The 18768-nt window shown below is 35.1% G+C and overlaps 2 protein-coding genes across 2 annotated transcripts; one reads left to right on the top strand and one right to left on the bottom strand.

Annotated features, from left to right (window-relative positions):
- The first annotated feature begins 3138 nt into the window (after window positions 1-3138).
- oxgr1a.1 (oxoglutarate (alpha-ketoglutarate) receptor 1a, tandem duplicate 1) lies at window positions 3139-6399 on the top strand. Its single transcript, XM_051104859.1, is given in 3 exon segments — window positions 3139-3309; window positions 5047-5577; window positions 5580-6399. Coding segments are annotated over 2 exon segments (1038 nt in total). The 5' UTR covers window positions 3139-3309; window positions 5047-5054; the 3' UTR covers window positions 6095-6399.
- Window positions 6400-13908: 7509 nt separating this feature from the next.
- Window positions 13909-18431, bottom strand: slc5a3a (solute carrier family 5 member 3a). Its single transcript, XM_051104851.1, has 2 exons — window positions 18314-18431; window positions 13909-16792 (listed from the first exon to the last, which is right to left on the bottom strand). Exon 2 carries the CDS (start codon window positions 16731-16733, stop codon window positions 14691-14693), a length of 2043 nt encoding a protein of 680 aa, XP_050960808.1. The 5' UTR covers window positions 16734-16792; window positions 18314-18431; the 3' UTR covers window positions 13909-14690.
- Window positions 18432-18768: the final 337 nt, after the last annotated feature.

Below are 18768 nucleotides of genomic sequence, written 5' to 3'. Positions count from 1 at the left end.
ACCATCAACCACTAGAGGTTGGCAAACGCTTGTCTACAGTAACAGATCCCTCATTTCATTTTGCTTATTTAGAAACATCTTTATCGCCCAGTGTTTGCAATTAGCAAGATGCATCACATTCAACTCATGAAATCCCTTACCAACAGTAGTAAACTTTGAGTACACAACTGGTTCACATCTGTTTTCAGTTTGTACTGCAAGTGTACTAAAAGTGAACTAATACGTATACTGATAGTTTACTAATTAAACACTTTTTTATGCATTTTTATTACACTTCCAAGTATAGTTTCAGTAAAATAGTAGATTGGTAGTTTTATATTGTAAGTATACTCGCAGGTTTTCTTCAAGTAAACTACTATGTCCCTATTTAGATATTAATTTGTATATATTTTGTTACATGAATGTCTGAACATACAAAACATTATGAATAACTTAGACTAATATGTAGATAATATTGCCTATACAAGAATAAAATATCCAAGCGATAAATGTAAGAGGTTGAAAGTATCTAGGCCTCAAAACTAGATACACAAACCTCAAGAACGGTGGCAATCAGCAAATATTAAAAAGATGAGATCTTTACGTCACAGTACAACAAATAACTAACAATAAGGACAAAACAGCAAAAAAGTTTAAATGAAGTCAGCAAACAGCAAAACAATAATCCTATAACAGTAACTGGATAATTTACTCATGCTGCAATGCATGCTGGGAACTTACAAAGCCTTAAAATTTCAACAATATGAAATTCTTTACTCAGACAACTGTGTTTGACTAGTTGGGACAACATCATGTATAACAACAAAAACACAGATTCTCAGAGCACAAGCATAGCTCAAATATATTTAAACTTTTTCTAAGTATAAATCAAGTATACTTAAATGTAATTTTAAGTATATTTCTGAGAAGTATATAAAGCACATTTCTGAGAAGTACATAAGAAGTAGACTGAAAGTATACTTTCCTATTTTTAGTTTAAAAGAAGTATACCAATAGCACACTTGAATAAACTTCTTTTTCGTAAGGGATGGCTCAGTGAGTGCATTTATTTTTTAAGCGCTGACATGTTTGCTATCGCAACAGGAAGTTTGAGAGGAACAGGCCTTATTATATCACAGCACTGAACCATGAATTTGGAAAAAACATACTGTTCCTACTATTTCTGCCATGTAATGGCGCCTACTACTATTAATGCCATGATAGCAGTAGAAGCTGTGTGCTGCTGCTAATTCAGTCCATGATGTTTGCTAGTGGTACTGAAATAGGGATTCACATAAAGAGCTCTTGATTCGACTAAAATCCGTATCAGTATTTCGACATAGTGAGTGAATTCTGTCACGTTTAGGAGCATTTAGCATAAAGACGAGCTCAAACCTAATGGACATAAAAGCTACCCAGCTAATTTTTGAAACGTTTTATTTGGGAATGATGTTCATCTGACATTTTTAAATGTAACAACTTGTTTCAGAATGTTTAAAGAACACTCAAAAGTAACATTCTCATAACGTTTTACGATACAATGGAATGTTCTTTTAATGTTTGTAAATGTGCATCAAGACTGACACAGAAGAGAAGAAATTGCTGAACAAAGTCGTTATTTTTGTTTTCTTTGCACATTAAAGTATTTTCATAGCTTCGTGAAAGTACAGTTATAAAACGGATAGTTCCTTGATTCTGATTAGTTGAGCCGCGTTCACAGCTGTTGTAAATTACTCTACAAACATAAACCTTTGTTTACATCTGTTTTGATCGGCAACTACTTTGTTGCAACCACAGTCGTTTCTGAGGAACTACACTGTTTGGTGGAAGAATAATGTTTGTATTAATATCATTACAATTAATTTGCTCTCATTACAATTAATTTTATTTTGTGAAACCTTACTACGTATATGAAATAACTGTTTTATAAAAGCAGTAAGCCCCGTGAAACAGCTTCCGTTGTGCCTAATAACGCCCCTTATAAATTCACTGTAAACCACAGCTTCTTGGGGCTTATAGATTTATGAAACCACTTATGTCACATGGACTATTTTTATGGGCCTTGAACGTTTAATTTGCATTGCTGTCTATGCAGGGATAAAAAAAAAAAAAAAAAAAAAAGCTCGGGTTTAATCAAAAATAACTTGTGTTCTGACTATGAACGAAGGTCTTACAGGTTTGGAAAGACCTGAGGTTGTGTAATTAATGACAACTATCCCTTTAATGTTCCTTTAACATTTACATAACCAAGAAAAATGATTTAATGTTCAGAAATGACGTTTTCATAACATATCTTTGTCAGCTGTGTAAAAAGCACAAAATCACAAAACAATGAATTTCTTGAATCATTCCGCGGGAATCGAATCCAAGATTGGTGTTGCCAGCGTCATTTCATATTAAAATAAAAGAAAAACAGGGATGCACCTTTCAAAAAAAACAACACAAACTATATATCATTTTCAGTTTATCATTAGGATGCACTAAATCTTGCATCCTAGGTTCTCTCAATGTTATGAACAAACATTCTTACATAACGTTAATAGAAAGCTTGTTCAAAGTAGTCTGGTTTTGTCAAATGTTATCACTCCTTGTTTCAGAACATTCCGAAAACACTAAAAAGTTAAACATTATAAATTGGAACATTCCTTAAATTAGTTTGCATAATGTTTTTAAAACATTTTAAAAACGGGATGTTCTGAAAGTTCAACATTTTCACGACGAGAATGTTCTTACAACATATTTTTGTTAGTTTGATTGTGTTTAGGATGGATAGAATGCCAGTTTGGATGAAGCATTGTTTATTTGTGTTTGCAAAGCTGCTCAGCCTGATGCATAATTAACTCTATAATTGCACCGCTGCTTCCCACACATGGTCATTTTTATCAAAGCTGGCATGCAAACCGACATGACACAAGGCTAAAATAATTTTTGTCAGTCTTGGTGAAAGATAAAACACCTTCAAATAGGTCATCACCTTAATACAAGATTGACAGCGAAGGAATTCACCAGGGCTTGTCAGTGACACACTTTCCCATAGTCAGATATCATAACAATGCAATCACACCTGTGAGGCTGTACCTGTAAGTCCCTCCCGCCCATTTACCCATGTGTTTTATGGATTGTACTGCCTGTCTGTTGGCAGATGGTTCACTGCTGGTATTCGGATGTGACATATAGAAATGCAAATGAATAAGATTTGTGATGGAGATTTACCAGGAACTCTTCAGTACAAGAGGCAGGATCTGCCCAGGTGTTTTAACTGTTTACAAGATCACCACAGTCTGTTTATCTGACAAACCAGTGAGTGAATGTGAAGCATCAGTGTCCATTGTAAGTATACTCTGCATCACTAAAACAGACTGTTATACTGTTATTTTTGTGATTGTTATATATCTGAGCATCCTTTAAACAATACATGTACTTGAGAAGCAGCAAAACTGCATAGGATGTTAAGATATTTGTGTCTTGAGTAGGACGGGTATATTTGTAGCAATAGTCCAAAATATGGGTGTGGGTCAAAATTATAGATTTTTCTTTTATGCCAAAAATCATTAGGAAATTAAGTAAAGATCATGTTCCATGAAGATATTTTGTAAATTTCCTACTGTAAATATATCAAAACATAATTTTTGATTAGTAATATGCATTGCTAAGAACTTAATTTGGACAACTTTAAAGGCACTTTAAGCTTATTTATTCTTATTTAATCAACTTTCAGATGATGTATACATCTTAATTTAAAAAAAAATTGACCTCTATGTTTGGTTTTGTTGTCCAAGGTCACATTTATTTAGAGATTATGCACTAAATAATTACTGTAAAAATTATGATGCAATTTGCTGAATATAGTGTGATAAACTTCACATTTTAAGATGAGTAAACATAATACTTTAAGGCAACACAAACACTTATTGAAAGCTGAAACAAAAATATTTTTTGAATTTTTTAGCTTTTGTGCTTTTAAAGTAATAACCTGACCAATAATATCAATGTAATACTGATACTATTTTTTTGTTTCTCAACTAAAGATGCAGTTTAGATATTTTTCCAAGAACATATAACAAAAATACTGCTGAAAAAAATAAACAAAATAGAGAATCCTGTTCTCTTTTTTAACCCACATGTAACATTATTTTAAGTCATAAATAAATTCTTCTAATTAGAGTAAAAATCGGAATATTTGGATTTTATTTGATATGTATCCAAAAAACAAATAATACAAAACATATTTGTGAAGAAAATTATTATTATTGCAATGTAATCTGTAGTAACTCTATCAGTTAAGATTATAATGATAGTAATATATTTTTAGTCTAAATAATAATAATAATAATAATAATAATATCATTTCTATTATTATTATTATTATTATAAATAATATGTGACTTAAACTACAAAACCAGTCATAAGAGTCAATAAAAAAATCAGATAGCTGAATAAATAAGCTTTCCATTAATGTATGATTTGTTAGGATAGGACAATATTTGGCCAAGATACATTTTGCGAACTACTAAGAATACTATTTAAGAATCTTGAAATATGAGGATGAAAAAAAAATCAAAATATTGAGAAAATTTCCTTTACAGTTGTCCAAATGAAGTTTACTAGCAATGCATTTTACTAATCAAAAAATTAAGATTTGACATATTTACAGTAGAAAATTTACAAACTATCTTCATGGAACATGATCTTTACTTAATATCCTAATGATTTTTGGCATAAAAGAAAAATTAATAATTTTGACCAGCACAATGTATTTTTGGCCATTGCTACAAATTGCTACCTGTGCTACTTCAGAATGGTTTTATGGTCCAGAGTCACATATAATGTGAGAAATAACTACTGTTGAAGTTTAGTTTCACATTAAAACTGCAGCATATCCATCTTGGAATGTGAAAGTGTGGGATGTGGAATGTGGGAAAGTGTTGAAATCCACTGTTTAAACAGAGATTGCACGCAAACTGCGTTGTTTGAAGTGTCTTTATGAGGTTATTGCGTGAGATCAGGTATAACAAACAAATGTTGCATGTGAACCTTCTAACAATTTTTTCTTCATTCCTGCCACAGGAGCAACCATGAGCAACCCTTACTACGACTCGAGCAACAGCTCGAGCGACAACTGCACCAATGTGGACGATCTAGTGAAGCGCTACTATCTGCCCGCCATGTATGGAGCGATCTTCATCGTAGGCGTGGTGGGGAACATCATCGCACTGCTGGTCTACGTGGTCAAAGTTCGTCCCTGGAGGAGCAGCACCATCATCATGGCGAACCTCGTCATCACCGACCTCCTCTTCATGATCTCCATGCCCTTCCTGACCTACTACTACGTCTCTGACGACTCGTGGACGCTGGGCGTCATCATGTGTCGCTTCACGCGCTTCATCTTCCACTTCAACCTCTACGGCAGCATCCTCTTCCTCACCTGTCTGGCCATTTTCCGCTACGTGGTGGTCCTGCATCCGATGCATGGACGCATCCTCAAGCAGAAGCGTTGGGGAACGCTGGCTTGCGTCCTGTGCTGGGCTGTGGCAGTTGCAGAAATAAGTCCGGTTTTTAACCACATTGAAATGGAACCACAGAACAACAAAACCCACTGTTGGACCTTGCGAGCAACCAGCCAGAAATCTTGTGGCCGTATAGTTGGGTGCTGACCGTGCTTGGATATCTGGTTCCTCTAATCGTGGTTTGTGTTTGCTATTGGCGCATCATGAAAGTGCTAAAGAAAGGTCCTCATACGGGAAGCAGCAAACGGGTTCGAGCGAGGCGGCTCATCGTGGTGATCCTGACATGTTTCATCGTCTGCTTTTTTCCTTTTCACGTGCTGCGGGCTTTGAGGATCTACACGAGACTCACTCCGGAAAGCGACTGCATGCTGGACCGCTGGGTTCACGCCGCCTATATCATCTCAAGGCCGATCGCTGTACTCAACATCATTTTCAACCTGCCGCTCTATACGTTATCGGGGGATTGTTTTAAACAGGCCTTCGTGGAAATGTTCAAATGTGATCGATTCATGCCGAAAACTAAAGAGGTTGTTAAAGTAGCTGTGATCAGCACACCTGAAATCGACACTGTGAAGGTTCAAAGCAGCTGGGACTCTGCTGGTGATTGAAATGTAAACTGAATGGATGAGCCAAAGTCAAAGCCACTGTGAAACAGCTGAAATATGAAGGGACACTCCACCCTAAAATGACTTTCTGTCATCAGTTAATCACCTTTAAGTTGTTCAAGAAATGTATGACTTTCTTCCTTCTGCTGAATGCAAAAGATGATGTTTGGAAAAAGCAACACTGGACACTATGTACTTGTTATTTTTTACTAAAACTATGTAAAATCCTTGTTGTTCATTAAAATAAAGCTGAAATAAAATTGGAAAAACTTTTTTAAAAAGTTAAAAAATTAAAATGACTAAAACTGAAAGCTAAATAGAAATATAAAAAATGATTTAAAAAGCACATACAATTATGAATTAATATAATATGTTCTAAAAATATATATATAAATTATAATATAGAAATAAAAGCTAATGCAACATATTAATAAATAGCATTTAAATATCACTAAAATAGCACTGCTATCAACTTTCATTATATGGATAATTTTTCAAAACATCATCTTTTGTGTTAATTAATTTTAATATATATTCATTTTATTTTAAAATCTAATTCTCGTCATTTACAAACCATTAACTATGACTTCTGCTGATTATTAATAGTAAGGTAGTTGTTAAGTTTAGGTATTGTGTAGGATTGGGGAGGCAGAATATGTGTGTTATAAGTACTAATAAACAGCCAAAAAATGTGTATATATATATATATATTTATATCATATTACTTGTTGCTATTTTATAGAAGCAAAAAGACGCAAAGGCATACACTGCAATGCTTTTTCCATTATTAAAGGGTGTTCTTAAGCACTAGGCTTAGCGTATCCTAGTAAAAAAGTAATATATTTGAAAATGTATTTATTTTATACTAAGTATAGTTCAAGTCTGTTAACATATTGCCCAAGACTTACTGATATAAAAATTATAACTAAACTTTATTTGGAGTACTACTTGTGCACAATGCATATTTCTTAAAATTAACCCTAAAATGTGTTTAATGTCACTATTAATGAGGATTGTATGATCTTTAAATAATATTGGTTTTGCAAAATGCAAAATATTCAAAGTGTATCTAAAGTATACTTGCAATAGCTCCACTTTAGCACAAGCATATATACGTAAGTATATCTTTAGTTGGACTTCAGCATTACTTCTGCACAACTAAAGCGCGTTAAGTTATTCCAATTTAACAGACTTTAAATACAACACTTTAGTATACTAAAAGTACAATTGCAGGGTATTTTTAAGTACATAACATGTAAATGTATTTGTAGTATACTTAGCATGAAATAAATGCATTTTAGTATATTTATTTTGCATTAAATAAATGCATTTTAGTATATTTATTTTGTAAACCCTGTTTAATTGTAATAAAATCACCTCAATGCACAGCATTAAGTGACTTAATACTCTGTATAATATTGAAACTGTTACATACTGCCAAAGTTGTGGGTTCGATTCCTGTGAATGTGTGAATTATTAAATGTACATGTAAGTGACTTTGAATAACAGTGTCTGCCAAATGCAGAAACATAAATGTGCATGTGAACCAAAGCCATTTCAGAACAAACAACCCTCTGTGGCACCAGAGCACAAACAGCCTAGGGTGCCGCTATAGTCAAAAATGGCCCTGAGGTAAACAAACAAATATGCAAAGAAATGTTCCATAATGATGTTACTGCATTGCTTTTGCACATTGATGGTCTCTGTGTTTGTGGCAGCTTTTGTGGCATGCCTTTGTGAACTTTATGATGATGGTGTTATGTAATTCATTTGTCATACAAGATTAACAGCAATAAAAGTGCCTAAAAAACATTTGCATTGTTTTGCTATGTACTGTATATTCAAAACAGTTAAAGCATTGACACTAAAGCAGGGGTGCCTAAACTTGGTCCTAGAGGGCTGCAGAGTTTAGCTCCAACCCCAATTAGACACACCTGAACCAGCTAATCAAGCTCTTACTAGGCATAGCAGAAACTTTTCGGCAGGTGTGTTGAGGCAAGTTGGATCTAAACTCCCAGCCCTCCAGGACTGAGCTTGGGCACCCCTGCACTAAAGTTACTGCTTGAATAATAGCTGCATTGTGCAATTGACTCGACAGAGTGCTATTTTAGTCAGAACATCAATGCCTTTGGTTGCTCAATTGATAGTTTTTGTTTTACTGGCTTATCAGAATCATCTGAAAAAGACAAGTCTGGAAAAACAGCACCAGCTTCCTGCTAATATTTGTTTAGATGCATTGTTTCACAGTAAAGGAAGAGGAAATGTGAATCTCCGTCAGACTCTATTGAAAAGCAAATAAGATGTGTTTATTGTCGTAAGAGGTTTTTGGCGCAAATTCGCACCTTTCAGAAACAAATGTTTCGCACACGCAAGTTCTCTCTTTAGTGGAAGCGATTAACTGTTTTCTGTAATGAAATCTAATTAGTTCCTCAACAACTTCAGCTTGTATTAAATATCTGGGGTAGATCAGCTCAGATTTCATCTGTTGTTCGTATATGAGGAAACACCTACACTACCCGTCAAACCTGGAAAAAAGGGAAGAAGCAGCTTCTGCATGTTTATTGTAAATCAATACTAGGTCAGTCTCTAAGGTGAATAAATATAAAATCATAAAGGACAGTAGAAACAAGATTTCACAAGTTTACGGGTTAAATGTATGAGCGGTGCACTTTAGTGAATGTCTATCCAGACATGCACGATTATATAATATTTTGAAGTACACTGGGGTCCAAAGCAACACTGGACCCTACTGACTAAACTAAAGCTGAAATAGAATAAAATACAAATATTAGATAAAAATCATAAACACTACGAAACATCTAAACAGACATAAAAATAAAATAAAAATAAATTAAAGCTATAGAGAAATATTAAATATTATTAATTTAAACTAAAAATAAATTTAAATATTTAGAAAATATAAATAAATGTAAACATGCAAAATAGTAATAAAGTATAATACTAAAATATATAATACAAAAAAATATTAACTAATAAATAAATACAAAAAATTAAAAGCACATAACAAAATTACTAAAACCTAAACTAAAATTAAAATGAAAATTGAAAATATAAAAACAAAAGTTAAATATTAAAATATAAATACTATATAAAAATACTAAAATAACACTGGTATTAACTTTCATTATAAAGAGATATTTTTTGTGTTATTAATACACTGTAAAAAAAATAGTTTCAACTTAAAATAATTTGTTACCCCGCTGATTTAAAATTTTTAGTTTACTCAACTAAAATATTCCAGCTGTCACTTAAATTAACTTAAAATTTCATGTTGGCTAAACTAAACATTTTAAGTCAGTGGGGTAACAAATTATATTAAGTTGAAACAACTTTTTGAAAGAATTTTTTTACAGTGTACATTTAAATTTGTGTATATATCTAATTATAATATATCATACTACATGTTGCACTTTAATCATTAAACAGTAAAACAATCAATGCCAACCTCTTTAATTATAATTACAACTAAATCACCTGCACCTGCACTTCAGCCAACTCAAAAAAACTTTATTCAACTTGAAATGTTAAATTATACTAAGTGACAACTTAGCTATTTGAGTTGAATCAACTTAAAATTTTAAGGCAGCTGGGTTACCTACCCATCTGTTAAGTTTAGCAAACAAATATCAAAGTTGTTACTTAGTAAAACTTAACATTTCAAGTTGACTAAACTTATTTAAGTTAACTGAACTTAAAATTTTAAGGCAGCAGGGTAACAAATTATTTTAAGCTGACTCAACAAATTGTTTTTTTTTTTTTTTTTTTTTTACAGTGTGAATGCAAAGCGTCCAGTGGCTTAATACATATAATATTGAAAAAAAGAAAAGAAAAAACAATTGTACAAACAATTGCAATCAAGAGTTTGATGGTTTGTGTTGACAAGTCATGGATCATGACTTTAGTTTATATGTGTTCCAGTTTCGACAGGTTTTGTGACCTGCAACAGCCAAATATATCTAGTATTTTGCAACATCAATAAAGTTAAGAAACCACTGACTTCTGACACTGCTTAGCGTGAGTCATTAATGCAACAAAAACATGTTTCTCAATCTACCTTTGAATAAGTTAAGAATAGAGACTTCTGTTATCTTCAAATAACTTTCTTAGGCCAACCCTATGGGAAACTTTCAATGCTTCAATGTTTTCCCCTTTCCCTTTCATGACTCAGAAGACATACGTAGTTCTGAGATTAAGGTCAACTTGATTTAAGATGTTTCCATTAAAATACATTCAGATAATAAAATAAAAATAGCAACAGTTGTCAGGTAAGACTATAAAGTTAATGCAGTTAAAGTTAATGATCTTAACACTTTTAAGATCTGAAACTCTAGAGGAGACACAAGTAAGATTACTGAGATCAATTTGCTCTCCAGTGTCATTACAGGAGAAACAACTGAGATGTTAAAGTGATCTCACTTGCTGCAAATGAACAGAATCATTGGGATGTGATGGATATGGACTGATCATCATCAATAACTGTCTTTCATCAACACTGAAAGTTTTGGTGCCCCAAACTGTACTGTAAGGACAGCAACAAGTGTTTCATAACCGTCAAACAATACAGTGGTATTCATTTATGCATATCCCTGGCTTTTATTGTTTCATTTCCTGATATCACATGTGCGTGTTATGTCACGGGTAAAGCATAAGGATGTTCTCAGCTGGCATGCGATGGACTGAAACCAGTTCACACATTTCTAAAAAAAAATTCATTAAACAGTCATGCAAATTAAAACAATGGGTAGTCTATTCTAAAAATATATCTATTCAGGTGTAAGTAATGATAACATCACAATGGGTAGCTGGCTTTTTTTTTTCAGAATAAAGAGATAATAGCATTGAAAGGATCATATCAAAAGTTTGGAGTCTGTAAGATTTAGCAATGACACATTAAATTGATTAAAAGTGGCAGTGAAAGACATTTGTTACATTGTTACAAAAAACAGTTACCTCAAATAAATGCTGTTCTCTTTTGTTTCCAAAAACATATGCACCTCACAACTGTTTTAAACATTGATAATAATCAGAAATGTTTAAATCAGCATATTAGAATGATTTCTGAAGGATCATGTGACACTAAAGACTGGAGTAGTGATGCTGAAAATTCAGCTTTGTAAAATTGCATTTTACTGTATGTTCACATAGAAAACAGTTGTTTTAGATTGTAATAATATTTTACAATTTTTACTGTATTTTTGATCAAATAAATGCAGCCTTGGTGAGCGGAAGATATTTCTTGCAAAACCAAAATAAAACCTTAAATTTTTTGAATTTGTGTTTATATTTGTGTATATATTAGGTGTAGTAACTTTAATGGTGGTTTGACCAATTTTTACGGTAAAATATTGTACAAATTGTACAAAAAGTACAAATATTACATGCTCAATAACTCGTCAACATGAGCTTAACAAAAACATTTTAAATAATCTTAAAGTGCCCCTATTATGCCATTTAAAATATTGCATTTCATGCAGTGTGTAATTTAGCTGTATGTGAATGTAAACTGCAAAGCTGTAAAGCCGAAAGTGCACTCTAAATAAAATTATTGTCTCCCAAACTAAAAAAAATCGACTCTGTACAGCCTAAACGTGATGTTAGTCATTCGATTCCTACTTCCGTGGCATAGCACATTTGCATAATTCCCATATGTTGTATGTTGGCTGGCCGCAAACAACTTGACCTGCCCTCAAACACATAATTTTATTGACGACTGCATCTTTAATCTCAGAGAGTTCAACACGGGATGCACAAAAAGCTTGCTCTTGAAAGATGATTCAGCACCCGCTTTATTTGGACCAACTGCCTCCACTGAATTACAACCTGTATGTATGATAAATAATAGATGTTTATATTTTCTATGGAACATTCAAAATACTGAATTCTGACAATGGGCGTAACGTTTCAGACACGCGCTGTACGCGCTATACCAATCACATCAAACTGGGCCATCTGACCAATCAGAGCAGAGTAGTTTCATGGAAAGGAGGGGTTTAGAGAGACTGAATCTTAGAAGTGCTTCGAACGAATCGTTTGAGAATCGCTGGAGAATGAGGTGATATTAAATGCATATTCTGAGAAAACTAAAGCATTTTTTGACCTTGCATGCATGCATGCATCCCAAAACAATATTAGGAACCTTAAAAATGGCATAATAGGGGCAGTTTAATGTCAACTACCCCTCATGATGATTATACAGTAACAGTATTTGATCAACAGGTGCGAAAACGTGCTTAAGAAAAAATTTCAAGTCACATAAACTTGCAGCATTACTTTATCAAAGAGAGGACATTGATAAACATTGGACAGACTGCTTTGGGATGATGCTAAACAACATACAATACTTAATAAATGTTCTGCACAGTGATTATGAAATCAGACAATAGTATGGGAGACTTTACAGTAATTTGACAAACTATGCAGAAAACACATGATAACTCTCCCAGAACAGGCTTAACAGGTTCACTTTGTACTTTGGTAAATTAAACAATACAGCTCCTCAGACCCCATTTGCACTTTCTTTTTATCAAATATCACCTATAATTAAAACACTAAAATCTCCAGTCAACTTTGACTGGAAACGTTTCACGCCTGGTGGAGGTTCCCAATCCCATGCACCCTTAGATGACAAAAGATAAAATAAAAAAGCACAAGATTTGTCTTTTTCTCACTTCAATCCATTGTATAACTTTAGCAGAATTGGAATACCGTGCAATGATTTTTTGGAGCCTTAAAAGTCTTTAATACTCAACAAATAAAGATGCTTGTTTATCATTCTTCTGATGTTCTCTCACAACATCACATCCCCGCTTAATCAAGAAGACGCCTATAGTCAGTCAACACCCTATTCAAAATGTAAACAGCCTTTCAAAAATGTTATGTTAACAATGAGAATTATGGAATGCATTATGGTGACAGCTAATTAAAACATTACTTTTTACATGCAAGTTCACATATTCAAAGTATTCTGATTTGAAAGTACAAAGTACGTCATTCTTACTTCTGGGAATTCACAGTTGCCTGTAAACACACATGCACTTTCACACAAACTGGCCTTGATACATCCAAACCACAATTGACTTATTCTCAGCCAAAGTTCTAACCCAAGTCAAGCTGACTAGCAGACCTGTTTATTAGGTGAACCTAATAAACCTAGCTCTGCAGACAGGGGATACCTGTCTAAAAATGTAAATTCAACAAACCTATACAAATATAGACCAACCGCTCTCAACTGTGTGGCATTTGATACCAAACTCTGCTGGCATGAAAATATCATGTAAGGTCACTTACGGGAAGTAATAAAAAAAAAGCAGAGTACACGAGAAATGGAAAGTTGAAGGCTGTTAAGGAAATGATACAAATTGTCAAGATCCCTCACCGTCTCTGGTCATGCATGTGTAAAAACCTGCAACTGATACATCACTGTTTCCAGTGGTTTTCGTCCTTCATTGCAACTGACTGCATACAAACCACAAATCTACATAGCTGTTGTTCCAAAGAAAGAAAACCCATGGCCTAAATACAGAAATACCCACCGTCTTACTGCTAAAAACCAACCAGCTTTGAGGAACACAAGCCAAGTAAATACAAAAGTGCAAAAGAGATGCTGAAAAACTATGTTATTTTAGTCGCTATGCTAACGTGGACTGGGCAAGTGTACATTTTCAGGTTGGAGAGTTAAATATTTGATGTTTTATTATTTGGACAAGAGTTTTTAATTAGCCCACACAATTTCAGTGACTTTAAAGAATGACAAACACGCATTAGTAAACAAACCCAAAAAAGTCCAATGGGTTTTTTAATGGGGTCAGTGGTGGTTGGAGATGTTTTCAGTGGTGAGACTGACTAACACACACTGTCAGTTCATAAAGTGTTGAATTTAACCTGCATTACTCTAATGGAGTTACAAATGCACAATAAAACTATAAGCAAATAAGAAAATTCTTTTCAAGCTCAATCAACAGCATTTGTGAAAACATAGTTTGCCACAAAAACCATAAAGTGTTCGCAAACTTCTTTTTTTTCTGTTAACACACAAATACATCTTGTGGCTTTTGGCCACTTTAACTTCCATTGTTCTGTTAAATGGTCCTACATGACCACAATGTTTTCAAGAAAAGGAGGGACTTGTGGTAATCAACAATATGCCACCAATGCCGTCAACTGAGCTGAACTTGTTCTCAACCGGGAATATTCCTTTAAGGAAATACCATTTGGTTAATGATTCAAGTGGTTTTGATATCATCAACACCAAATGTGGAGGTCACATGTAACTTTAAATGTTAAAAACATTCATATGCAATTAAATCAGTTCTTTGATTCCTATGTCAGAGTATTAATTACATAAAATGTGAATGTCTGTTAATGTACTGTATTGGCAGCGCATTGGCAACCAGCAGTAAAGAGTCTAAAGAGTATCAGTAATACTTGGCATTACAATGTGAGTTGTACCATTATGCAATACTACAGTACAACCATAATTACATCTTAAATACACAATATGTATAAAACAATGTATAAGAATATCAATATAACACATTTGTGACAAACCCAGATAGACTGATAGATAAAATGATAAGTATTACAAAGAGAAGTACACAAACAAGAAAATACCAAGTGTGCACACTAACAAGAGCCCGAGGTTAAGAATAATTTTAGTTTTTGGAGGCTCCTTGAGCATTTCAGTAACATTCCTGTCATCATCTCCAAGAGGTGAATCTGGTTCCTCTAGATTTTTATCATAACCACAAAACCACTCAAAACATTTCACACACCGTCCTTTATCTCCACCTACATGATCGGTGCTCTGCTGTGTATGGGTATGTTGTGACTCCAAGTGGTCATTTGGAAGTATTTCATTCCCTGTTTGAATAACCTGAGATGACGGTTTAATTTCCACTTCATCCATTGTCTTCTCTTTTTTTGTTTCTACAGAAAGCTCTTGAAGTTTGCTGTTCTCAGACTGATTCCTGTTGCGTAGTCCCCACAAAGTAGTCGTAGCAATCTGTTCCTTGCTCGGCGGATCCGTGCAAAGACTGATGACTACTGTCACGATCCCTGAAACCCAAAACAACACAGCTGCCACATACATGAAATGAACATCCTTGATGAAAGCAGGGCGATCATCGGCTGTGTCACAGTCCGGCTCTTTATAAACAAAGGCAAGAATGAGCCTTACGGCTCCTAGCAAGAATCCCACAATGCCACCCCAGAATGCACCGGTCTCATTGCAACGTTTCCAGAGTACGCCAAGCAGGAACAGTGCAGCAATGGGTGGCGTAAGGTAGTCTGACACCTCTTGAATGTAGAGGAACATCTGACCACCTTGCATCTCAACGACGAATGGGACCCAAGCTATGCTAATGGCCACTATGAGGATCACAAACATGCGTCCCACCATCATGAGCTCTTTGGAGGAAGCCTGGTGACGTACCATCTTATAGATATCAAGGGTGAAGATAGTACTGGCACTGTTAAAGATCGAGTCTAGGTCGCTCATGAGAGCGGCAAGCATCACGGCCATCATCAAGCCTCGTAGACCTACGGGCATGATGTTCATGACGAGGCGAGGATAGGCGATGTTCGTGCAACCGGCTTTGCTGTTGCAGACTTGCATGCAATGCTCTGGACTGATACAAGCAAGTTCATCAGCAAAAAGCACACGTGAGATCATCCCTGGAATCACAATGATAAACATTGGTAAGACTTTAAGGACGCCCGCCATCAGGGTTGACCCTTTGGCGTGGGCGATATTCCGGGCCGCAAGGACTCTCTGGACTATGACTTGGTCTGCGCACCAATACCAGATTGAGGCTGGAGTCTGGCCCAGGAGAAACGCAGGCCACGGGAGGTCTTTGTCCGAAGGACCTCTTAAGATCTTAAACGAATCTGGATTAGGATGCACATGGCAGGAATCTGAATAGGTGATGTTTCTCTCGAGCACAATGGCAGTGACGTTGGGAAAGGCGTTCATGTACTTGGTGCGCAAACCCTCGAGACCTCCTACTTTAACTAAACTGATACCCATCAGGCACAGCGCTCCCGATATCATGAGGAACGCCTGCAGAGTGTCCGTGTAGATGACCGCCACCAGGCCACCAGTGACCGTGAGAAGGGCGGTCATGGAGATTAGCAGGATTATGGACACGTAGAGATTCCATCCCAGAGATTCCTGGATAAAGAGCGCTCCGGAATATAAATCCACTGAGAGCTTGGTGAAAATGTAGAGGAGCAGAGTCAGGGACGCGAAGAAAACCTTCAGCCGCTTACCGCCGAATCTTTTCGAGAGGTACTCCGGCATGGTGTACACACCTGAGTGGATGTAAACGGGTATGAAGACCCACCCCAGGAGCTGCAGCAGTAGAATCGCATTGAACTCCCAAGCACCTACGGCGAAACCGCTAGCCGCACCTGAGCCAGCGAGGCCGATGAAGTGCTCGCTGCCGATGTTACTCACGAACAGCGATGCGCCGATCACCATCCAGTTCATGGAACGACCGGCCAGGAAGTATCCACTCACAGTCCCTCGATTCGCCTTCCACATCGCAAAAAAGCCAAAGCATAGGACAAGTACGAAGTACATGGCAACAACAACAATATCGGCTGCTTCCATTGTTGATGCCATTTTTTAGTTGTTGATGGAACAAGATATACAATTCGGTGGGCCACATATAGCAATGAATTCTGAAAGAGAGAAAATAAATAGATTTGAAAAACACTAATGCCATTCAGATGTTGGCAAACATGGTAAGGAAAAAAAAGTACAACTTCTATTTTGGTCGGATGTCCAAACAGTGTTACAATTCATAAAACGCTGTCCTTTTCATTGGTCACTGTACTTGCATTTCTCCTACAGCTAAAATATTCTTGAAGTAGAACTTCAAGTCATTAGTCATAAGTAGCATGGTATATTTGTAGCAATAGCCAACAATGCACTGTATGGGTCAAAATTATCGATTTTTCCATCATGCCAAAAATCATTAGGATATTAAATAAAGATCATGTTCCATGAACATATTTTATAAATTCGCTACCGTAAATATATCAAAACTTAATTTTTGATTAGTAATATGCATTACTGAGAACTTCATTTGGACAACTTTAAAGGCAATTTTCTCAATATTTTTTTTTGCACCCTTTTGCAGTCTAGATTTTCAAATAGCTGTATTCTTGTCCTATTCTGACAAACCATGCATCAATGGAAAGCTTATTTATTCAGCTGTATGAATCTCAGTTTTATAAAACTGATCCTTATGACTGGTTTTGTGACCCGGGGCCACATGTTTTTTCAGTCCGTGGAATACAAAATATGTTTTTAAGAAATGTAACTATGCCTAAACATTCTTCAAAACATCTACTGTGGGAGAATTTTGTGAAAATAATGTAAAAATTTTAAATAATGTAGCCTTTTTGTGTGATTAGTGAATCATGTTGATAGTTACTCCAATTATTGACACCTGTGTTTCTTTTTTGTTATTCAAATTTTGAGATCTGACTTCAAACATCCCCTAAAAATCACCGTCTGATTCAAGACAGCAAGCAAAAATGATAAAGAAAAGCGATGGGAGTGAAACTATAGGTCCTGCCGCATCTGAGACACAAATACATTTGTTTGACTTGAGAGTTCAAATACTCACTGTAGCCACAGCAGAAAGCATTTTAATTTAACTGCGTCTATACATTGCATTAACATGCATTATATATTGTTTTGTCACACAACCATAATTTAATTCAAACTTCTAAATTACTTAATAAATATTTAAATAAACAAACAAGAAAAAAAATATATATATATATAACAGCAGCAAAAATAATATAGAAATTAAATGGTGGCAGTTATACCATCCAAACAGGTAACCTTACACATATTGTATGTGTTTACACTTATAAATACACATTTGAAACTAAAATCGTAATGTCTGAAAAAATGAATACCAAAGTTGTCATCTACTTGTCACCTTCATTACAATCGTTATATAAAAAAGCACAATTATTACCGTAATTACCGTTAAACCAGTTACACCTAGTAAGCACTAAGTAGCACCCTTCACAATAATAATAGCCTATTTAAAACACCCAATCACATGTAAACTAGCTGAATGAGTTCAGTGTGAAACTTTCAGACATCAGCTTGCGTCACAGGTCATGAACAGTTTTACAGAGATCTTGGTGATTTCTAAACAGTAAAAAGTCATCCATACTTACCGAAGTCTTTAAAAAGCAGGGATGCAATGCGCTTGAACCGGTGTATGAAGAGACCGTTGACGCTTCCATTTACTCCCCCTGCGCGACCATAATGTCATCGAACCCGCGCACATATGAGTTCCGCCCACCTGCGGCTTCTCCGCAAGCTGGGTGAATTCCGCTGCATGATGTGGCAGTACCATGGTACAAATGATAGTATCAGATGATCGTAGCTTCCCATAGAGCTCCAAGGTACTTTATTACGGATAGAAAATGTCCCAAAAATGCCTGTATATACTATTTAAAATATCTCATATTTATTTATATCTTACAATAAATGTAGCTACCTGTTGCGTTTTATATTAATATAGCTTACAATGTAACTCTTGCATTGCATTTAACTACGAAACAATTAATTGCTTGCCGAGAACTAAATAGAAAAACTCAACTAAACTAGACAAGAAGCTTCTTATGCT

Source organism: Labeo rohita, unplaced genomic scaffold (genome assembly GCF_022985175.1).
Source record: "Labeo rohita strain BAU-BD-2019 unplaced genomic scaffold, IGBB_LRoh.1.0 scaffold_83, whole genome shotgun sequence".
Classification (NCBI taxonomy): domain Eukaryota; kingdom Metazoa; phylum Chordata; class Actinopteri; order Cypriniformes; family Cyprinidae; genus Labeo; species Labeo rohita.
The sequence above is the reverse complement of the archived record's forward strand: the minus strand, read 5'-3'. Positions and strand labels throughout refer to the sequence as shown.